We start from the raw sequence: 23,080 nt of genomic DNA on the forward strand, positions 1-23,080 counted from the left end.
ACTTTTTAAGATGTATTTCTTTATTTGAAAAGTAGTTACAGTTACAGAGAGAAAGATAACTCTTTATTCCCAAATGGTTATAAAAGGCAGGGCTATGCCAGACTAAAGCCAGGAGCCAGGCGCTTCTTCCAGGTTTCCCATCTGTATGCAGGGGCCATCCTCCACTGCTTTTGCAAATCACCAGCAGGAAGCTTGATTGGAAGTGGAGCAGCTGGGGCTAGAAGCACCGTCCAAATGGGATACTGAGTGCTACAGGTGCAGCTTAACCTGTTGCACTACAACGCCGGCCCCAGATGTTACCACTGCTAACTGAAGTTTCCACTTTGTATGAATTTCAACCCAAGCCTTGATTGAATTTCCCCACTTAGCTCATCTTGCTTTTGGACTAAGAGAAGTCTTGGTTCTAGATGGAGCCTCATTTCATCGCATGTGTCAATGACATTCCTTAATTGTGCTGACTTGACCCCATCGCCATAGTTAGCTTTTCTGTGCCCAGCTCAGCACTGTTGCACGTAATGGATGTGAACCTGACACTTGAGTGTACTTGACAGTGTCTCCCTGTCCCCCACAGCGATCAGAATCATGCAGACCGTCAGCAGCTGAAGAATGAACAGGAAGAGGAAATCATCAAAGAAAAGCTTGCTAAGGTATGGGCTTTTCGCACCGAAGTGTTTTCTTGTTTGAGAAGTGTCTGTATAATAGCATTTGTGGCTGTGTATCTCAGAAACCTTCGTATTTCTGAGATTCCCATCTTTTCTGCTTGCCCCCTGCCATTTACCATCCGTTTGGATGCAGCTGAGAGTGAGGTGTGACTTGTCCGCGTGCCTGGATAATCAGCCCTGCTGCTCAGGGTGTTCACAGCCCTCCATTTCCGCATCAAGGCCTCTGAGCGCACCCCCCGGGCCACAGGGCCTGTGTGGGCATGGGACTGTGGGAAGGACAGCGCTTATTAACACGAGGGACGGGAGCCGGGCTTCTTTTGGCCTCTTCAGCACTGTGATTTAAGAGCGTAAGCCATCTTCTGCCTTGGCTTTTTATTGTTACAGAATAAACTCGTTGAAGAAATGCTGAAACTGGAAGCAGAGTAAGTATACCACTTTGTAATTCTGATTTAGAAAATCTGACTATTCTCACAAGGTAAGTGCCCCGTTCTTTCTGCAGCAAGGTGTTTTTAGTAGTGCTTGTTAAAGGGGGTTCCTGCATTGAACCCCCAGAGAATGAGCACCCAGGAAGAGCTGCACAGATGAGGACTGTAAGTGACCTGCTCTGATTCTGATTCTAAGCCGTGAAGTCCCCTGAGATGCCCAGATCACCACTGGCTCCTCTGGTCTTGAGCTCGCCTTCCTTACAGAGTGTTGCCTCAAGTCATGATTTATTAACTTATGTGGCCTTACAGATTGCCTCACCCTTGATGAAATAAGGTATTTTCTGTGTAGCTCAGAATGGTAACTGGGTCATCCACCCCCTAAAAATAATAAAGCAACATAAGATATTTTAAAGATTTACTTTTTTTTTTTTTTTTTTTTTAAATTTGAAAGGCAGTTTTACAGAAAGCGAGACAGAGATTTTCCATCCACTGGTTCACTCTCCAGAGAGTTGCAGTGGACTGAGCTGGACTTGTCTGAAGTCAGCAGCCAGGATGTTTGGTTTTAAGCGGGTGAGTGCTATTCAAATTGGGCACACTTTACATAAACTCCCATTTGAAACGAAACCGAGGTTTCATTTCAGGTCTCCTACATGAGCACAGAAGGTCAGGCACTTGGATCCTGTCTTGCTTGCCCAGGTCATTACAAGGGACCTGGATCAGAAGTGCAATGGCTGGAACTCAAACCAGTGCCCATATGGAATGCCAGTGCTCCAGGTAGAGGCTTAACCTACTACATCAAAGCGCTGATCCCTCTTAAAATAATTTTAGGGGCCTTGTGCAATGGCCTAGTGGCTAAAGTCCTCGCCTTGAACACGCCGGGATCCCACATGAGTGCTGGTTCTAATCCCAGCAGCCCTGCTTCCCATCCAGCTCCCTGCTTGTGGCCTGGGAAAGCAGTCAAGGACGGCCCAAAGCCTTGGGATCCTGCACCCACATGGGAGACCTGGAAGAAGTTCCTGGCTTCAGATCAGCGCAGTTCCGGCCATTGGGGTTACTTGGGGAGTGAGACATCGGACAGAAGATCTTTCTCTCTGTCTCTCCTCCTCCTCTGTATATCTGACTTTGCAATAAAAATAAATAAATCTTTAAAACAAAACACACCTAGGAGTTTTAAAAAATAATAATAGTTTTTGAACGCCACATATATTATAGTTCTGTAAATTTTTGAGATTGATTTTACGTCTAAACTTTTTCGTTTTAAGTTGTTACGGAAAGTAGGCATACTAACATACTAGCATACTGAAAAGTGTGACATTTAACAATAAAGCCTGTCAAATCCTGAGTACTTAACTCAGTAGCCAATCCTGTTTCATACCCACTTAAAAGCAAAAGTATTTGTTCCTCTGTGGAAACTTGCAGATTCAAACACTGTTAGAAAGTCAGTGGTGGCGTCCATAACAACACTCACTGTTTCCTCTCCATCAGTCGTTACGTAACCTTGTCTGTTGGGTTTCATTTCAAATGGGAGCCCATTCTGAATAGCACATGCCAGAATGCCTGAAGTCAAGCTTGGCACGACAGCTCAATGGCTAAATCCTCACCTTGTAGGCACTGGGATCCCACATGAGTGCTGGTTCGTGTCCCGACTGTTCCACTTCCCATCCCTGCTTGTGGCTTGAGAAAGCAGTGGCAGATAACCCAAAGCCTTGGGACCCTGCACCCACGTGCGAGACCTGGAGGAGGCTCCCAACTTATGATCTCCGGCCATTGTGGCCTTTTGGGCTGTAAACCAGCAGATGCAAGATTTTTCTCTCTTCTCTTCTCTGTAAATCTGCCTTTCCAATAAAAATAAAAAAATTTTTTAAAAAGTGTCTGACTTCTCACTGTGTGCCGACCGCTTTTGAGGTCAGCAGTGATGAAGGCGCTGAATAAACCCCACAGACGCTACTGACAAAGGAAGTTTGTTCCAACTAGACTAAATGATTGCAATCTAAGTTTATTGTTATTGTAAGCAGTTTGAAGCACTTTCCTCAAATAGCTTGGGGACAAATAAATACCTAAAGACTGCCATCTGCAGTCTGCCGTAGCACTGCTGCCTTCCAGTGGGGACAGCGGGCTGTCAGGGAAACATTCTGGGCCTGACAGACTGTGCTGCGCTTGCGTGCTGATTTGTCACTGCTCCTTGGAATGCCATCAAGGGTTATCTCTTGTCACAGTCTGGCAGAAGTTCAAAGCGCCCTTCACAACAAGGAGACTGACTGCCTCAGGATGACTGCAGAGGTGGAACGAACCAGAACTTTGGAGGCCAAAGCGTTCCAGGAAAAGGAGCAGCTGAGGTCCCGACTGGAGGAAATGTATGAGGAACGAGAGAGAACATTCCAGGTGGGTTATGTGCTGGGAGAGCAGAGCTGAGCGGTATGAGCCCCTAGGTCATGAGTGGGCACGCCGGGGCAGAGGTGCTGCAGGAAAGCTGGGCATCCCTGCTCGCTGGCTCTCTTCAGTGCTCCTGGGAGGCCGGACGGAACATGGCTGTAACAACATAGTGAGACGTGCTTCTCTCCCTGGCCCAGGAGATGGAGCTGCTGAGGAAGCAGGTGGTGGGACTGGCCGAGGAGAACGGAAAGCTGGTCGGCCACCAGAACCTGCACCAGAAGATCCAGTACGTGGTGCGGCTCAAGAAGGAGAATGTCCGGCTCGCCGAGGTAAGCGCCAGGAGCTGCTCGCTGAGGGCACGCAGGCGCGGAGAAGGTAACTCCAGCCGGCCGACCCTGAGCACACAGCGTTGCTGTTTGATCGCAAGTCAACCAGTTAGATTCTTGTAGATGGCAGATTCGAAGCAGTTTACAAACTGAAAGTTCTGGTCATAGCTTGAAATGTATACTTAATGAATGCCAAGTAATTCTCCCTTTAAGAATCAGAGGCTTAACTTTCTTTTTTTCCTTTTTTTTTTTTTTTTAATGACTTGTCAGGACATGGAAAAGTTGCGTGTTGAAAATGTATTTTTAAAGGAGAAGATAAAGGCCGAATCCTAAGGATCCTGCTCTCCCTGGGCCGCACGCTGTTTGGAGATTTGGGTGTTTGGTTTTGTTTTTTGTTTTCTAACAGTAAGACCTACCCTTACCCACTTGGTAGAGCTGAGTTTAAAAAGTCTTCGACATCTAATGTGTGCGTGGCCGTCTTAGCTGACTGGGCTTGCTAAGGAAAATTCCACATTCATTCCACAGGCTGTTGGACGGTGTGTCAGCTACTGCTCCATTTCAAGGTCGAGTTCAATTGTAAATACTTGCTGGGAAGGCCTGTGTGCATTTCTGAAATAAACCTCTAGCTGGGCTTTGCTAGGGATCGGTCGGCTCATTTCCATAGTTTCTGTTGACGGGCGAGAAGCTCCGGCGGGGGTGTAACTTAGTGAATTTGATGACTGATTTTTGTAGTGTGTATGAGAAGCAAAATTTAATATAGCTTATGTTTATGTTCTTTTAAGGATGTTCATGAGCATTTTCTATGAATGTAAATAGGAACATTTTTCAAATAAAATCTTTAAAAAGAATGAACAGTTGAAATGATTCACCTCATTCAGTGTATGTTCAGCCAGCACCTGCTGAGCGCCAGGTATTGGTCAGCAGTGAACGTCAGAGATGAGCAAGAACTCCCATGAGGCACACCTTCACTGGTGTCTATGCACAGTAAGTACTATATTGTATGGGTGTGCCACATCCTTACAATAGAGCTGTTGTCCCTCCCTCAAGTTCGGAGCTGTTTGTAGTTTGGGACTGTTAGGAATAAAGCAGCCTTAAACACTCTCACGCAAGTCTTGGTGTGGGCAGAACGGGGTTGCTGGGACTCCCAGGAGGCATGGCTGCAGGCTGCTGTTTTCCCAGCACACCGCTGGGCTGTTCCATGTTCTGTTCCCACCAGCAGTCCCTTCCAGGTGCTCCATAGCCTCACCAACACTTGCTGCTGTCAGGTTTTGACTACAGCCAACCACCTGAGTATAGCACTATGCCACTGTGTTTACCAAACGCCTATGCTATTGACTATTCCCCCACACTGTGTGACACTGCTGGGCATTCAGAAAGGGGCTCGCTGCCACATGTGCCAACATAGAGCCCACGGAACACTGGGAAACAAGCCAGATCCTGAGTCAGACCCAGTCCGCTTTGGTGTGTGTGGGCATGCAGAAAGGCAGAATGGAATAGGTTGGTTGCGTAGCGATGGGGATGGGAGAAGCAGTGACTGGATGGGCCCCAGGGAATTTTTTCAGTGGTAGAAATGTTCCAGAAACTGCACTGTACACAACAGGTTAAGTCACCAGCTGGCATGGCATCTCATATTGGCATTGGGTTAAGTCCTGGCTGTTCTACTTATGATCCAGCTCCCTAGTAATATGCCTGGGAAAGTAGTGGAAGATGGCTGGGCACTTGGGAGGCTCCTGCCACCTACCTGGGAGACATGGAATAGACTTCCAGGCTTCTCGCTTCAGCCTGTCCCCTTCCCAGCTGTTGGAGCCTTTCGGGCAGTGAACCAGGAGTGAACCCCCTCCTACTATGCTATTCAAATAAACAAATCTTTTAAACTATAACAAAAAAGACTGGCTTGTAATAATGGCTGCACAGCTCTATAAATTTACTAGAAATTGAACAGTTTGAAAATGGAAAATTTGGGCCATAAACACAGCAGCCTAGTGGCTGAAGTCCTTGCCTTGCAATCACTGGGATCCCATGTGGACACCGGTTCGTGTTCTGGTGGCCTTGCTTCCCATCCAGCTCTCTGCACCCACATGGGAAACCCTGAAGAAGCTCCTGGCTTCAGATTGGCTCACCTTTGGAATGCAGCCATTTTGAGAGTTACCTAGCAGATGGAAGAGCTTTCTCTCTAAATCTGCCTTTCTTCAGAAAAGGAAAAAAGTGGAGCAGCTGGGACACAAAATGGCACCACAGGTGGGGGATTAGTCTATTATACCACTGCTCCAGCCCCTTGGCACTTCAAATTTTCAGCTCCCTCTTAGCCTCAAGTTGTGACTTCTGACCCTTGAAGATGTGGGACACTTGGAAAGGTCTCCCAGAACTCACGAGCCATTCTTGAGACTTTTTTCTTGTTAAGATCTATTCACGGGCCCGGCGGCGTGGCCTAGCAGCTAAAGTCCTCGCCTTGAATGCCCCAGGATCCCATATGGGTGCCGGTTCTAATCCTGGCAGCTCCACTTCCCATCCAGCTCCCTGCTTGTGGCCTGGGAAAGCAGTCGAGGACAGCCCAATGCATTGGGACACTGCACTCGCATGGGAGACCTGGAAGAGGTTCCTGGTTCCCGGCTTCGGATTGGTGCACACCGGCCCGTTGCGGCTCACTTGGGGAGTGAAACATCGGACGGAAGATCTTCCTCTCTGTCTCTCCTCCTTTCTGTATATCTGACTTTCCAATAATAAAAAGAATCTTTAAAAACAAACAAAACAGGAATGGCCAGAGCTCGAACCAGCGCTTACATGGGCACCAGCATCATAGGCCGCAGCTTAACCACCTGTGCCACCACGCTAGCCCCAAGGCTTCTTTTACCTGAAGCTCGGTGCACTGTCAGACAGTCTATGCTGCAGCCCTAATAGGTACCGTGTTGCTCTTAGCAGCTTTGGGTGTCAGTGGTGGTTTCTGTAATCAACTTGTGTAGCAAGGAATTAAGCTTCTAACAGTACTGGGCACAGAGCAAGCACAGACACACCATGTGGCTTCCGCCCTGCCAGAGGCCTGGGAGGGAGCTAAATAAGTGTGTGGCTTGTGCGCGCTGAGGGGAGCAGTCAGAGGCCTTGGCTCCTCCTGGAGGTCCAGAGGAACACTACAGGTTAAGTCTCCACCTGCGGTCCCTGGCATCTGCTGTCAGCCACGCCTGTCCCAGTCCTGCTCCGTGCCTGTGGAAGCAGCAGATGGCTGCCCGATGCTTGGGCCCAGCCCTTGTGGCTCTTGGCTTTGGCCTCGCCCAGCCGTGGCCATTGTGACCAGCTGGGGAGTGAACCGGTGCAGAAGCTCACTCACTCTCACTGCCTTTCAAATAAACCTTTAAAAAAAAGTATTTCAGGGCCCGGCGGCGTGGCCTAGCAGCTAAAGTCTTCGCCTTCAACGCCCCGGGATCCCATATGGGCGCCGGTTCTAATCCCGGCAGCTCCACTTCCCATCCAGCTCCCTGCTTGTGGCCTGGGAAAGCAGTTGAGGACGGCCCAAAGCTTTGGGACCCTGCACCCGCGTGGGAGACCTGGAAGAGGTTCCTGGTTCCCGGCATCGGATCGGCGCGCACTGGCCCGTTGCGGCTCACTTGGGGAGTGAAACATCGATGGAAGATCTTCCTCTCTGTCTCTCCTCCTCTCTGTATATCCGGCTTTCCAATAATAATAAAAAATCTTTTTTAAAAAAAAAGTATTTCAGGGCAGAATCTTCATTCTATCAAGCTTCCTCGCTGATCTGCAAGAAGCAGAACTCTTTCCAACTGAGCCGCCAGCGATGGTGACCGTCACTGCTGGAACAAGGCCTCGCACCAGGCACCGGAGCGGCTTGGAGATGAAACCCGAAGGAGCAGGGATAGACCGCAGAGGTAGAGCCACAGGGTGGGTGGCCAGGGGACACTGAGCCTGGTGGGTTATCCCTCGGTGGTGTATGGACAGGCCACCAGGAAAATCGCTAGACGGCAAGTGAAGGTTTCCCAGAGAGGTGAGTCCTGCAGTATTGCTCATCTCCAGGCGATGTACTGAAATGAAAACATCTGACAGGTGAGGTCCCAGGAAACTGGAAGTGAGGCCCGGCCTGAGAGGGACTATCCTGGGCTGTTCTCGGCGTTTGCTCTGCCCGGGTGCTGCATTCTGCGCGTCTCAGTCTAGACCGGAGTGAATGTGGACGGGCTCAGTGGGGCAGCGCTTCGGATTCGCCATTTCTCCTGCAAATGTGAAAAAGTAAGAGAAACCGGAACTGGGAACTCAACCTGGGTCCCTGACGTGCGCAAGCACTCGTTCCCCGGCCTCACGGCTGCCCCAACGACGCGCCTGATGCGGAAGCTGCTGTCCGGGTTGGTTGCTCCGCTCACGTGAGCGCCATGTCACGTGACGCCGGCGTGCCGCGAGCAAAGTGGCGACCGGCACCATGGCCGAGAAGCCGCGGTCCCCGGGCGGCACCGTGGCGGCCGCCGCCTACCCCGACAGCCCCGCCGAGTTCCCCCCGTACCTCCAGGCGGGCGCGATGCGGCGCCGCTTCTGGGGCGTGCTCAACTGCCTGTGCGCCGGCGCGTTCGGGGCCTTGGCCGCCGCCTCCGCCAAGCTGGCCTTCGGCAGCGAGGTCGAGCCCGGGGCGCGCTGCTGCGGGGCGGGCGGCGCGGGAAGGGGCAACCCGGGGCGGGCTGGGGTCGCTGCACCGCGGGCCCCTGGGGCGGGAGAGACGATCCTTTGACCCAGTCCCGCCGCGCCTCGAGGCCGCTTGTGGGCAGTAGCGGACCTCGGGGTCTGGACCTCTTGCCTCCGATCGGGCTAGCTTGCTCCCGGGGAACACCTCGCTCTAAAAGCCCCTGAGAATTTTTCTCCACGTGACTGTCCTGGTGTGAAGGGTGTTATCCTTTCCTCCCACTCACTTCCACCCCGGCGTGGGCTGCCGGTAGCTGAAGGGTGGGGTCCTGACGGCTGCGCTCTGGGCTGGCAGGTGCCACTCACGTCCGCCCGAAGCGTGCTCCATGTGTACGCTGTGATGCTACTGCAGGGCAGCTGGGCGCAGCCTGCATCTCCCATGTGTGAGAAGCCTCCCCTTGTTTATAAATACTGGGCACCTACACTCGCTCTAAGCAATTTCCAGCAGCTGAGTAGCTAGTTCCTGGAGGAAAGGGTACATCCTACCCTGTAGAGGCTTGCTCCTTTAAAAAATGTACACACACACGTGTACACACATCTGCTGCAAATTCTCCACGTGACCCCGGGAGCCTCAAGCCAGCAGAGCTGTGTCCTGGCGGAGAGCCAGGAGCCACAACTAAGTGGGCTGAAGGCCCAGTGGTTGTCAGCAGCGTGGTACCGTTAGACCAGTGTCTGAATGCCTCTGGTGCCATGTGTGTGGTGCAGGTAAGGCAGCGAATTCCAGGCAAGACTGGCTCCAGGTGGGTGTGACTGCACAGGGCACTCTCGTTCATTCTGAGCCCCCGTGGAATTAGGGACTCCAGTCCCCCAACCCCCCGTTCACCGGGGGCCCAGACAGCTGCATGGCCCTCTGGCATTGGCCTGCAGAAGGGTCACGAAAAAACAGCGATGAGTGATGAACACGTGTGGTGTCTGCCCAGGATCACATGGCCAGTGCGATGGCCACGTAAGAGTATTTTTGTGTGTGTGTGAATGTGCTTCGTCTGTAGGATGCATCAGCTGCCTGCTAAGGGTGAGGTGAAGTCTTGGGTGGGCAGGCGCCCAGGCGACCCCCTGAGCCACGGGGACATCTCAATAGATTCTCTGGCGCCAGGCATCCACCCAGCAGGGTCGTGCTGCGTCGGGGAGGCTCCACCAGGAGGCGCTGTCTGGAGTGGGCGTGGCCGCAGCAACATTTTATCCTGCAGGTGAACATGGTGACATGCATCCTAGGCATTATGGTGATGGCGACCACCAACTCCCTGATGTGGACCTTCTTTAGCCGCGGCCTCAGCTTCTCCATGTCTTCAGCCATCGCCTCTGTCACCGTGACTTTCTCAAACATCCTCAGCTCAGTGAGTACAGGGTGTTGGGGTGCTGGTGAATGAGGGCGTGGGGCAGGAGCTGAAGCAGAGGTTGAGGACTCTAAGTTGACTGTCATGAAAGGATGTGTCCATGGTGGACGTGGCCGTGGGAAGCCCCCATGCGTGCAGGGCGGAGCTTCTGAAGTCCCTGTGCAACCTGGCCGTGTCTAGAGGACCCCAGGGCCTACTGAGACCTTGCCTCCCTTCGCTGGCCAGATGAGCCAGCAGGAGCTGACCCCAGGCAGCCTAGGAGCCCAGCTGGGGTCGGGGAGCAGCAGGATACCAGCCGCGTGCCAGGCCCACCTGACACTGTGGCACAAACACAAGTTAGTGGAGTGGGAAGTGGCTCAGGGGAGTGAGGTTGTGCCTGGCCGAGCCTGACGAGTGCCTCATGGCTGCGTCGTCTGTCCCGCAGGCCTTCCTGGGCTACGTGCTGTACGGAGAGTGTCAGGAGGTCCTGTGGTGGGGCGGCGTGTTCCTCATCCTCTGCGGGCTCACGCTCATCCACAGGAACCTGCCCACCTGGAAGGACCTGCCACACAAGCAGCAGTAGCGCCAGGCAGGGCTCCTCCTGGGAGGGATGTCCTGGATCTACAAGTGGCCCGATCATCCGCCATGGGGAGGTACCAGGCATGGGGCCCGGCTTGGGACCCACTGTGCAGCCTGCAGGGGCCCAGCGCCAGCCCCAGGCAGGAGGAGACCCAACTGCAGGTGTGTTATGCCCGCGATGCTCACATGCCCGGGGTCTAGCCTGGTCCTGGCAGATTCTGGAGCCCCTGGGGGGTGTGGTTTGCTTCCTGGGTGAGACCAGAAGGCACACCTGTGTATGGGGAATCCTGCTGCCTGGCCAGGGCCACTGATGTCTCTGCAGAGGCAGTAGCTGGAGGGCTCCCTGACAGCGTCAGCCTGACCTCCCCAGCCCATCTGTGTCACGCTGTTGTGTTACACCAAGAGGAGGGAAACGGGGTTAATAAAGACATTTTTGTAAGCTGAAACTACCCAGTATGGAATCTGAGTTCTTCTCTCCCGTGGGGAGGCAGAGAGAGAAGTTTCTGGAGTTGGGAGTTGTGGGGAGGCCAAGAGTGGCTGCCTGGTGGCTGCTGTTGTAGCGTGATCCTCAGCTGCTCTGCCGCCAGGAGCGCCATCACATGGTTCCTCCCAAGGACACCCAGGCCTAGTCACAGGCTTCTGGCTGGGCAGGGTCTGTCTGCACCTTCCCCCATGAGAAAGAACATTCCAAGCCCTGGGTTGGCCTCAGCCCAGGCCTCCGCGGCTCCCCCACAGCATACACCCTAGGCAGGCTCAGGTGCGGAGGATCCGAGCACCCTCACGCAGCTGTGGCAGGTGGAGGAGCCGGGACTGTTTAATCAGGAAGCCATGATGCTTGTTTACGCCTGCGCTTGCGCAGTCCGTGGCGGCAGCAGAGGCGGCAGTTGGGCCGTGCGAGCGCAGGGGACAGATTGCAGCCACTGCGGTGAGTAAGCGACAGTCTCTCCCAAGCGGGCATCTGGGTGGCTTATTTGGAATCAATGAATGTTCATGAGCCGCCTTGGTTTTCGGGCGTCCGCAGTGCCGTTTTCCTGACCTAGCCCCAGTTTGGTTGAAAAGGCTTGCCCTCAGCTACCTTCGCTACAGGGCCAGCTCCCTCACCCCAGGATGGCCTAGAGTTCCCCCTTCCCTCTCTGGTTAGCCCCCTACTCTCTTTGGCTCTGGCTTTGTTCCTGCAGAGACAGCGGTCTGGTGTCTTGGGGGTACCCCAAATAACAGCTGCTAACAGGTGCGGCTGGCTGAGGACTTGATGTGCATTGGGCTCGGCTTCCCCTCCCCCGTCCTGCAAAGTAGATACATGTGTGTCCATTTGCTAGCTGGGGAAACAATCTTGGGCTTGTCACTGTGGACAGAGGGAGCAGGGATACCTGAGGTTTGGTCCCCCAAAAGAGGACATCTAGGAGCTGACATGCCTTCATCCTCTGCCCCCTCCCCCGTGCCACATTGCTGGCAGCACTGAAACCTGAGTGCCTCATCCTGCATCCAGGAGGCAAGGACAGGTGTTGCCTTGTGGCTGGTACTGAACAAGCCCCTGCAGTCCCAGGGCCCCTGGAACCTGCTGCTGGGCGCAGGCGAGGCCTCAGCGCTGCTGCTCGCCGGCTCACAGGCCCACGCTGGTGCTGATCCAGCTGAAGCACAGGGCTGAGGCTTGCAAAATCTGGAGATGGGTGGGCTGGAAGCAAGCTTGCAATGGTGATTAAAAATAAAATACTTTGGGCCCAGCGCAATAGTGTAACTGTTAAAGTCCTCGCCTTGAACATGCTGGGACCCCAAATAGGCACCGGTTCTAATCCCGACAGCCCCACTTCCCACCCAGCTCCCTGCCTGAGGCCTGGGAATGCAGTCGAGGACGGCCCAAAGCTTTGGGACCCTGCATCCGCATGGGAAACCTGGAAGAGGCTCCTGGCTTTGGATTGGCTCAGCTCTAGCCGTTGCAGTCACTTGGGGAGTAAACCATCAGACGGAAGATCTTCCTCTATCTGTTCTCCTCTCTGTATATCTGACTTTCCAATAAAAATAAATGAATATTTAAAAAAATAATAAATAAAATACTTTGGGGGCTGGCACAGTGGCATACAGGATAGTCTCCCACATGTAGTGCTGGTATCCCTCTTCCGGGTCTCCCACGTGGGTGCAGGGTCCCAATGCATTGGGCCATCCTTGACTGCTTTCCCAGGCCACAAGCAGGGAGCTGGATGGGAAGTGGAGCTGCCAGGATTAGAACCGGCGCCCATATGGGATCCCGGGGCGTTCAAGGCGAGGACTTTAGCCGCTAGGCTACCGTGCCGCCGGGCCCAGTGCTGGTATCCCATAGGTGCCAGTTCAAGTCCTGGCTGCTCCAGTTCTGATCCAGGACTCCGTCCATGGCGTTCTGATCCAGGACTCCGTCCATGGCCTGCGGCAGCAGCAGAGGGTGGCCTAAATCTCTGGGCCCCTGCACCCATGTGGGAGATCTGGAAGAAGCTGTTGGCTTTGGACTGGCCCAGCTCCAGCTGACCCAACTGGGGAGCAAACTGCAGATGGAAGACCTCTTTCCTCTCTGTAGCTCTACCTTTCTAATTAAAAAAAAAAAAAAATTTAAGTATTTAAGAGTGACAGTGAGAGATTTCATCTGCTGGTCCGTGCCCCAAATGTGTACAACAGCCAGGGCTGGGCCAGGTTGCAACCAGAAGCCAGGAAACTCCTCAGATCTCCTAGGGGGATGGCAGGTCAGCACATGCCCGCGTGGTTTGCTCCCAGGCACATTAGTGGGAAGCTAGGTTGGAAATAAAGTAACTGGGATGAGGAACAGCATTCTGATGGAGGAAGCGGAAGTGGCAGCTTAACCTGCACCACATGCCAGTTCCTTTTGCAAGAGTCTGGAGCTGTAAAAATATGCAGGGTGGGTCAGCCTCACAAGAGGATGTGGAGTACAGCACGGGCCTGAGGTCTCTTCCCAGGACCAGCAGACTCACAACCTGACCAGCCGTGGTTCCCTGCAGCCGGGGTGCAGTGAGCAGGTACTCTGAGTGGACCCTAAACCGCCTGCTCAGTGGAGGGGCTGAGACATCACTGTCCCTGGTTCCAGGGACTTCACCCCTCCACGTGCCAGGAGTGGCCAGGAGCACGCAGCCTGAAGGCACGTGTGCCTCAGACAGGAGTCACCTGCTGGGGGTGACCCGTGGCTGGGCTGAGGGCAAGACTGCTTTGTATATCTCCAGGGCTAAACCCCAGTACCTCCAAACCTGCCTGGGGGCGCCGGGTCTCAGGACGGCCTACCGCCTTCATGTCTGCCAGGTGGCTCCTGGGTCTGGCACAGGGGTGGTGGGCCGCAGGGCCAGGCTGCAGCCTGGTGGGTTCTGACTGAGTCCTTGTTGAGCCTGGGCAGCGCCTCCCACCTCTTCACTCCCAGACTGTATTGCCACTGGTTAGAGCCCTTCATGGCATGGGCCAAGCCTCCAAAGAACTCAGTTTCCCCTTCTGGGCCTCCCCAAAGCGCCGAGTACCACTGATCCGGCTCAGACCTGCTACATACATGTCATTTTCTCCCCAGGACGGGTGGTCTGGCCTGTACCTTGCCATGCATTTATGGACGTGACATTTGTTTCTAGGGTTCACAACCAACAGGACCTTCCCAGTAATTTCTGCTTGAATGGGAGGCTCCAGTAGCTGCTTCTCCACCCTGTTGGTTGGTGGTGCTGTGCTGTGTTTTTAAGATTTGCTTATTTGGAAGGCAGAGTTACAGAGGTCTGTCTGTCCTGGTTCACTCCCCAGCTGGCCCCAACGTGTAGCGCTGAGCTGATCAGAAGCCAGGAGCTTCTTCCGGCTCTCCCATGTGAGTGGCAGGGCCCCGAGTGCCTGGGCCCTCCTCCGCTGCTCTCCTAGACTCATTAGGTAGGGAGCTGGGTTGCCAGTGGAGCCGCTGAGACTGGTTGCAGGGAGTGGCTTAACCTACTCCAGCTCAGCGCTGCTCCCGGGGCGTTCAAGGCGAGGACTTTAGCCGCTAGGCCACGCCGCTGGGCCCCGGGTCCCATTTTTAAAGGAAAAAAAAAATATTTAAGGGGCCAGTGCCATGGCATAGCAAGCCTCCACCTACAGGGCAGGCAGTGAAGGATGGCTCAAGTCTTTGGGGTCCTGTACCCGCGTGGGAGAGCAAGAGGAAGCCTCTGGCCGGCCCAGCTCCAGCCACTGCGGCGATTTAAGGAGTAAGCCAGCAGAGGGAGGATGGGAGAACCTCTCAGCCCTTGTTTCTGTTGCTTTCACCTTCTCTTCCTCTGTAACTCCATCTTCCAAATAAAAGACAAAGGGACCTTAACCACATTGACTTGAAAGGCACAGATAAGGATCTTGCATGCACTGCCTCACTCCCCAACTGGACAGAATGGCAGAGGGGCTGGGCCAGGTTACGGCCGGGAGCCTGGAGCTCCTTCCTGGTCCCCCCAACGTGGACAGCGCCTGGGCTGTTTTCTTCTGCTCTCCCCGGCTTGTGAGCAGGGAGCTGTGCTGGAAGTGGAATAGCCAGGATTCAAACCAGCATCGCATGGCATGCTGATGTTAACAGCAGTGGCTTCACTTTTTATCTCACAATTCTGGCTCCAAATAAGCAGTGTGTGGATGTGGGTGTCCTAAGACCCCCCAAATTCCTGCTCCCCGTCAGAACTGCCCCCTTGTGGATGCACATTCCCTGCTGGCTCTTCCCTGTTGGGCTTGTTAGCTGCCAGCCTGGACACTCGCAAGCAGGGCTCTCCCGGGATCCCCGACACCGCCCAGACCCACCCACCCGCCTGTCCATCATTCATGTCCATCCTGCACCCACATGTCCAGCCACCCATCCATCCACCTGTATGAACTTGGGACGGATTTTTTTTTTTTTTTGGATGGTTTTTGATTCCTCCACACTCTGGATTATGTCCGTGCTCCGTCTGTGCCGTGTCTTCCCAGTGGAAGTCCCCACGGCTGGCTCAGGACTTTGCTCCAGACCCCTGACCTCATGGAGGCCTCTGTCGGTGCTCCCAGCCCAAACAGCCCCCTGGGGCGGACGATGAACCACACGTGCAGTTGGTCCTGGCACAGAAGATGCAGTTTCCGTGCCCACTGGGGGGGCAAGTGGAAATGCCCTTGGGGACACTGGCTTCGTCTGTACAGGTGCTACCGATGTCAGAACGATCCAGGGTCTTTGGTCATGGGGTGGCATTTGTCAACCAGTGACTAGGCCAGGCCCCTTTTAGTGGTGTGGTGACTTTTCCGGACAGGTGAGCAAAGGCCGACCTCGCCAAGCGCACATGTGCAACTTGCCCAGAGTTGGGAGCAAAGGCGGATGGCCCCCTCAGGCCGTACCAGTGCATCCCTCACCCCAGACCCCAGACATTCCCAGCTGCCGCCGCCAGTGTGGGTCACAGTTACTGACACGAAAGCCTGCTGACAGCTGCAGGGTTGGAGTAGATGAAGCTCTGTCAGTGTGGAGGCCTCTGAGGGGGAGGTGAGCGGGGACAGGTGACTGTCCTTGCACAGTCCTAAGGCAGAGAGAGCTACACCCTAGCAAGGTGGGCAGAGCTTGGAGACCGCACAGTCCAGGCTGCAAGAAGTCCCAGCATCCAAAACTCCCAGGCTGTTCTCGCCACGTTCCATGGCAAAAAAATCCTTCTAGAAAATGCCCAGCCCCACCCGTGCTGCTGCCGGAAGTCTCCCCGTCACATGTCTGGGTCTTGTTCCCAGGACAGGACCGTGGAGGAGGGGCTGCTGGAGGTCTCATGCTGCAGAGCCCCACATCCTGTCCTGTACCTGAGCGTCCCGGGGGGCCGGCTCCTCCTCACGAACATCCGGGCAGGCTGCAGGGGGTGGCAGAAGTGGGGCTGGGGGTGTTACCGGCTCCTAGGTGGCTGCCCCAATCCTGGCGCCAGCACTGTGGCTTCTCCCCTTTTTCACAGTTGCCTCCCCTTCGGGAACTAAGTCTGAGTCACGTGGACCTTGGCTCTGTGTAGGTTAAGGGAGAGGTTTTGTGGGAGAGGTCAGAGTAGTTTGAGATAAACAGGGTCTTAAAATGTAACAGGTGTTTATCAGCAAGTGAAGATACGGTCATGTGGGTGATGTGGAAAGCAACAGGCTCCTCCCTTGTTGGTGATGACTTAGCATTTTAGCGTGTTGTTTTGTTTTTTGTTTTGTTTTGTTTTGTTTTCCTGTCATGATGACTTAAGGAGTTGAGATGCCCAACCTCGTGGCAGGTTTTGCTCACTTGATTAAAAAGGACTCACCTCTCCCACCGTGGTACTAAAACCTCTTCTGGAACTTTCTGGCGGGTACACCTGTAGTCCCGGGTTTACCCAACTGCCGCTGGGTGGCTGGGCATGTTCAGGCTCTCTGATTCTCTGTCTTTGTGGGCTGTCCCTGCAGGGGAAATGCACCATGCCCGGGGTGAGCTTCGGCCCAGGGCGAGCCCATCACTGCCTTTTCCCTTCATTGCCCAGAGCACTGTGAGCCAAAGACCTGCAGCTGCTGTTTCCCTCTCGGGCCAGGGCCACATTGGAGGTCACCTATGGGCAAGGGGGACCCTGTGCTGGAGTGCAGACCCACAATCACCACGGTGCACATGGGAGGCCTGGCTCCCCACGGCTCAGACACCCGCAGGATAAACTTGCCCCAGTCTGATGTTAGCTTGTGCTGTGGGCCAACCAAGCCACCCAAGACTCTCCCCAAGCTGAACTCAGCTCTAATCACCCCATGCTGCCGCAGCCAGTTGACCCTTCAGCGCCTCCCACCAGTTTACTTGTGCTGAGGTCTGCTCTGAACCCACATTTTCAAGTCAGGCCTGACTTCAGAAGCTCAGCCATGGTCTCAGATCAGTGGTTCTGCCTCTCTGGGCCTCAGTTTACCCAACTGTGAAATGGTGCAAACATCCAAGGTCGCCTTCCTATATGCATGCCTGACTCCACCTAGGCTGAGGAAATTGTTGCAGCTCAGTGGAGGCTTTCCACACCCCACGGCAGCCCCTCGGCTCTGGGGTGCTTGGGAGCCTGGTCATTTGCAAATTGGTCTGGAGCAACTGTTCTCAAACATGGTGGTCTCAGGTCTCAGGACCCCTTCAAGTTCCTCACAGTGATGGACTCCCTCATCATTTGTTTTTAAGATTTATTTATTTGTGCTGGAAAGACAGATTTACATAGAGAAAGATCTTTCATCCACTGGTTCACTCCCCAAATGGCTGCAATGACCAGAGCTGAGCTGATCTGAAGCCAGGAGCTTCTTTCAGGTCTCCCACAAGGTCTAGGGTCCCAAGGACTTGGACCATCCTCTGCTGCTTTCCCAGGGCACAAGCAGGAATTTGGGTGGGAAGTGGAGTAGCCGGGACACAGACTGTTGCCCCTAGGGGCTGCTGGTGCTTGCAGGCAGAGAATTAGCCAGTTGGACCACCATGATGATCCCCCCTTCATTATGTTTGTGTTTATCACATCTGCAGTCAATTGCTGAGTTAGAAATGAAGTTCCAGAAGTTTAAGAAATGTTGTTGTAATCAAAGAGAGTGATATAGCCACTATTTATTCAGATTTGGAGGAGTGGGGCGCGGAGCGGGGAGCCTCTGTTTCCCAAAATGTTGTAGGGAGAGAAGTGACATTGCTTTGCACATGGGCAAGCTGTTCTAATGCCTGGTTTGATGGAGGTCATCCGGGGTTTCCTATCTGCGCTGGTCTGCTGAGACATCTTGTTTGAGCCCAGAGGGCCGGTGCACAGTGGGGAGGCAGCTCCACCTTCCTCATCCTTTCAGGGGAAGGCGGCTGCTTGGCACCTGCCCTCTGCAAACTGGCCACCAGGGGGCGTCTGGAGCCACCTCACTGGCCTCCGCAAGGTTCATCCTTGGGGGAGGATGAGGGGCAGGAGTGGGGAGCAAATATCGCCTTGGCAATTCCGCGCAAATGGTTTTGATCACAGACCCGATTATCCTGTCACCGCTGGGAACCAGCTCCCCAGTTCACGGAGCCCTTAGCCTGGGGACTGCCTGTGGCGTGCAGCAGACACTAGGTGATCTAAGGAGGAGCCTGGGAGCCGGAAGCGCTCCAGGTGGCAGCTTTATCGGGGCAGCTTGTCGGCAGTTGGTGGGGCATGTTGGATGCTCCCTAAAGGGCTAGGGATGCCGGCGCTACCAGGACCTGTGTATGTCTGTTGGGACTCTGCATGGAGCCCTCCCACTAAGCTTCCAGCCCTCCCTTTCTGCTCTCAGTCCTCAATGATGTGCTGCAGCCCTGGACTGGGCCCTGGGTCGGAATGAGGACAGAAGTCGGGAGAGGCTCAGTGAGACAGCCTGGCGCAGCAGGTCCCAGTTCTGCCTGCGCAGGCACCCTTGGAGCCCACGCTGCTCCTCTGCTCCCAAGCCCTGTGGCTCTGGACAAGCCTGGGGGCCCTTCTGGGCGCCTGTCGGCAGTCCTTTGGGTTCTGCGGAGAACTCCATAGCACAAGACGACTGCCCAGCACACATGTTACATGCTCGTTTGTTGCATGTTTCCCTGGCATCCCTATGAGTTCAAGTTAAGGAGGCAGTGAGCCAAGGGGTGGTGCAGAGAAGGGGCGGTCAGCTTGACCCAGCTTTCAACCAGTAGGTTGAGCGTCTGGCAGAGGTTGACAGACACAGGCTCGCCGCAGGTGAGGAAGTGCGAGGTGGAGGTGATCAGGCACTTGGGGTCTCTGGCTGAGTGGCTGGTACCAGGGAGTGGCACCTGTGTGTCAGTGATGCAACCGTGCTTGGGCTGGGTCTTCTGGCTTTATACTCCCTGAGACTGTGGGCATCTGGGGCCTCCCTGGGGGAGGAGCCAGTGTGAGGTTCAGCGGTCAGTGTGGGCACCTCAGGGCCGCTCCACGTGGGGCCTCACTGCAGGGCACCTGGCAGCCTGGCCTCTACCACGGTCACACCTGGCGCCTGGCGAGAGAGACATGCTTCATTCCACGGCAGGACAGAGCCCGGTGCGATTTTGAGTTCCTTGGAGCTCAGCGCTGCTCAACCACCTGCTGGAGGTGGCCTAGGTACCGCTGGCACTGACAGGCTGCAGCCACTAGAGGGAGCAGGAGGCAACGTGCGGCTTCCAGCAGAGCCGGACTTTGCCGTGCCGTGTGTGCACCTGCATAGGCCACGCCCCTTTCCCTGTCTCCCATCTGCCTCCCAGCCACTTGGCGGGGGGTGGGCTGGCTTTTACTCCTTCTGACTCAGTGAAAAGGCTCAGGCAGCCACTTGGCTGGCAGGATACTTAGATGCCTGGGTCGCCTGACTTTGGGGGGAGGAGGTGCCCTGTAAATTGGACTCAACTGAAAGCAGGATTTAAAAAATGTTGCATCACGTGACAGTTTCAGTTCAGCTGTTGAATGCCCTAGGAAACAAATGCCTTTTTACAAGGCACAGGGAATCTGCAAAGAACACGCAAGGAATGTGCAGGCTGGACAGGGTGGGAGGACCAGGCCACCTCAAAGATCTGACTGTGTCATCATCTCTGGGGATTTCAGAGGAGTCCTCGGCACTTGCTGGTTAGGAGTGTGGATTTTGAAGATCTGGTTTAAAGGGTTACAGAGAGGGAGAGACAGATTTGTCTACTGATTCATTCCCCAAATGCCCACAGTGTTTGGGACTGAGCCAGGCTGAACCCAGGAGCCTGGAAATAAATATGGGGCTTTGGGTCCAGTGGTGCCGTGGTATAGTAGGCTGTGCTTCTACCTGCAGTGCTGGTATTCCATATGAGCACCAGTTCATGTCCCGCTGCTCCACTTCCCATTCAGCTGCCTACTTATGGCCTAGGAAAGCAGCAGAAGACGACCCAAGTCCTGAGGCCTTTGAACAGACTTTAGAAGTCAGGTAGGGAGCCCGGCGTGGTAGGCCAGTGGCTGAAGTCCTCGCTTTGCATGCACCAGGATCCCATATGGTGCCAGGCATGCATGTGGTGCAGGTTCCCAAACACTTGGGCCATCCTTCACTGCTTTATTCGGCCACAAGCAGAGAGCTGGAAGGGAAGTGGGGTAGCTGGGACACTAGCCAGCACCCATACGGGATGCTGGCGCTTGCAGGCAGAGGATTAGCTAATTGAGCCAGTGTACTAGCCCTAAGGGTTAGGAATCTGCTATTTTAGCTCTGCTTCAAGAACTGAGTTCCATCCTGCTGCTTGGAGAAATCTGTCAGTTCGTCCCCATGGCAGCACAACGTATGCGCTCTCCTCTGCCATCCACTCCGGAGTGTATAGGCCACGTACAAGCCCAGGAGGGAAAGGGGAGGAGTAGAAGTTATGGGGGTGTGGGAGAGCAAAAGGCAGGGTGTGGCTGTCCACAGCTGGGCATCCAGGCAGCAGGGCTGACGCTTAGAGCTTTACCTTCAAACCTGACTCTGGTTCTAGCACAGTGAAGGTGTGGGTGGATTCCAACCTGTCGGGAAGGAAGCCCTGGGACTGTGAGGTTTACAGTGATGAAATTCTAGAAAGCCAAGAGAAGCAACTGAGGAAGGGTTAACATCAGAGTTCAGTGGCTGTGACATCCCTAATCAACAGTCCAGTCGCAGGGTGGCCGTCTGCAGCCCAGCAGTGGGCTGTGATGAGTCATTTGGCAGCAGTAAGTGTGCGCTATTCTTCCTGCTCCCCGCAGCCAGCAAGTCACAGACCCGCCTCACCTCGAGGGCACCGCGTGCAGGCATGGTCAGGGGCTCCCCACCTCCCACTCACTCACACCTCATGCCCCGTGTGACTTTCCAGGCAGGGCAGCTAGGACTAGGGACAGCCACTCCCTTGCCAGCACTGACAAAGGTTCCACTGTGGACGGAGGCCAGGATGGCACGAGGAGATGGCTTGCCATCAGGAGCTGAGCCAGGGTGAGTGGAGCTGGCGGGCAGGCAGGTGCATTGCATCTGGGCTGCACTCTTGGCCTGGCCCTGTGCATTTTTCAGCCAAGCAGGCATGAACGGTTTTAATAAATGTTTCCCCAAACCAAAAGGCAGGCCCTTGCGTTCCCACCATCTCTGGACTGATCCGAAGCCAGGAGCCCAGAGCCTCTTCCAGATCTCCCACGTGGGTGCAGGGTCCCAAGGCTTTGGGCTGTTCTCCACTGCTTTCCTAGGATACTGGCAGGGAGCTGGATGGGAAGTGGTGCTGCTGGGATTAGAACCGGCGCCCATATGGGATCCTGGCATATGCAAGGCAAGGACTTTAGCCGCTAGGCTACCGTGCCGGGCCCTATTACTGTGCTCTTAACTCTGAGATTTGGCTTGGCCGTCCTCAACTGCTTTCCGAGGCCAAACGCAGGGAGCTGGGTGGGAACCAGTGCCCACGTGGGATCCCAGCGTGTGCAGGGGGACTGTGCCGGGTTCCTGTTTGACTCTATCAAGGATGAACTGTCCTCTCTTTGTTTCCTCAGGGAGCCGTAGCCCGCCCTCTAACACACTCAGAGCCGCTCGCTGCAGGCCTGTCCGCTGTGGCCAAGCCCCAGGCCTCGCCAGGGACGGGTGTCTGCAGGCTGCTCTCTCCTCTCTAGGGGACACAGTTCGTCTTTTGTTGTTGAAAATTGGACTATTGAGCCAATGTCACGTGGTGGCTGTGGCGGCTGGATCCTGACCCTACCCAGATGAGTTGGTGTGGTTGTCTGTGACTTCTGAGGGGCCATGGACAGTCAGTACTGCCCATGCATGGCTGCAGCATATGGTCAGCTAGCAGTTAAGGTTTCTTATGCCTCAGACCACCAAGTCTCAGAGCTGCTGAGGGGGGCTATGTGAACTGGGGTGCACCTCCCGCTCTCTGGCTGCCAGCTGACGTCATGGCCTGAGTCTTCACTCCGAGGTCTCGAGGATGCGCTCAGAGCCTTCTAGGTACCCAGAGACTGCGCCTCTCACTCCTCAGATTGCTTTTACTCAACTAATAGCATTCAATGACTGCTGCTTCAAAAAAAAAAAAAAAAAAAAAAAAAAAAAGAGTTTCTGTATTTGAAAGACAGTGCGGACTGTCCTCCTGGTCCTCGGGTCTTCTCCCGTTGCCTTCCCAGGTGCCGTGGCAGGGAGCTGGAGGGGAAGTGAACCAGAACTGCCGGGCACGTGGTGCTACTCCATCCCACCCCAGGACAAAGGAGTTTGAGTTCTGTGAATGGGGGTTGTTGCAGAGTGGGGGTGGGTGGTGAAAATGGTGATTTTCTGCTTGTGCTTTGGGGGGGCACCAGGCCTGGTGTGCCCCCTGGGTGGCTGCTGAATTGCACTGTGACTGTGGCATTGTTTTCCCATGACACAAAGCTGTTTTACGTGAACAAACGTTCCTTGGATTACTGTAAGCCTCAGTTGCTTTCAAGAATGCTCAAGTCCTTTTTTAAGATTTATTTTTATTGGAAAGGCGGAGAGACAGAGAGGAAGATCTTCCATCTGATGATTCACTCCCCAAGTGACCGCAAAGGCCAGCGCTGCGTCAATCAGGAGCCAGGAACTTCCTCCTGGAGGCCTGGTCAGACGAGGCCTCTGGCCTTTCCAGTAATACCTGTAGAAACAGCCCCTTTGTCTTCCCCAGGCTCCTTGAGAAGGTGGCCCTGAACCTGGTGGGTCCTCCCTGGATTATGCGCATGGGCCCTGGTTACCAGAGAGGAAGACTCTTCAATCAGTCACCAGGATCCCATCCACCGGACCAGCACCCTGCAGGTTGTCAACATCTCCAAAGCCCGGGAAGGTACCAGAGCCAGGAGTGGGAGAGGCCAGGGTCCCTCTCTTCCTTGCCAGCTACTTCTGTAAATGAGTAGGTTGTGCATTTTCTGATGCGATTTCAC

The 23,080-nt window shown here is 54.6% G+C and overlaps 2 protein-coding genes across 2 annotated transcripts in view; both read left to right on the forward strand.

Annotated features, from left to right (window-relative positions):
- Positions 1–4,247, forward strand: part of KIF15 (kinesin family member 15) — a 46,561-nt gene extending 42,314 nt beyond the window's left edge. Inside the window, exons 31-35 of the mRNA XM_004581404.3 lie at positions 572–647; positions 1,047–1,084; positions 3,304–3,469; positions 3,658–3,789; positions 4,057–4,247. Coding sequence (XP_004581461.2) covers positions 572–647; positions 1,047–1,084; positions 3,304–3,469; positions 3,658–3,789; positions 4,057–4,119 — 475 coding nt within the window. The 3' untranslated portion in view covers positions 4,120–4,247. The remainder of the gene's footprint in view (positions 1–571; positions 648–1,046; positions 1,085–3,303; positions 3,470–3,657; positions 3,790–4,056) is intronic.
- A 3,926-nt stretch (positions 4,248–8,173) lies between these two features.
- Positions 8,174–10,530, forward strand: TMEM42 (transmembrane protein 42). Its single transcript, XM_004581403.4, has 3 exons — positions 8,174–8,395; positions 9,645–9,791; positions 10,216–10,530. The coding sequence occupies exons 1-3, from the start codon at positions 8,204–8,206 to the stop codon at positions 10,351–10,353; spliced, it is 477 nt and encodes a 158-aa protein (XP_004581460.2). The 5' UTR covers positions 8,174–8,203; the 3' UTR covers positions 10,354–10,530.
- Positions 10,531–23,080: the final 12,550 nt, after the last annotated feature.

Source organism: Ochotona princeps, chromosome 21 (assembly GCF_030435755.1).
Source record: "Ochotona princeps isolate mOchPri1 chromosome 21, mOchPri1.hap1, whole genome shotgun sequence".
NCBI lineage: Eukaryota > Metazoa > Chordata > Mammalia > Lagomorpha > Ochotonidae > Ochotona > Ochotona princeps.

Excerpts from the sequence above, each read along its gene's own strand:
- TMEM42 (XM_004581403.4), top strand. The coding sequence starts at position 8,204 with ATGGCCGAGAAGCCGCGGTCCCCGGGCGGCACCGTGGCGGCCGCCGCC. Across the intron at positions 8,396-9,644 it reads AGCTGGCCTTCGGCAGCGAG|GTGAACATGGTGACATGCAT; the intron begins GTCGAGCCCGGG and ends TTTATCCTGCAG. Across the intron at positions 9,792-10,215 it reads TCTCAAACATCCTCAGCTCA|GCCTTCCTGGGCTACGTGCT; the intron begins GTGAGTACAGGG and ends TCTGTCCCGCAG.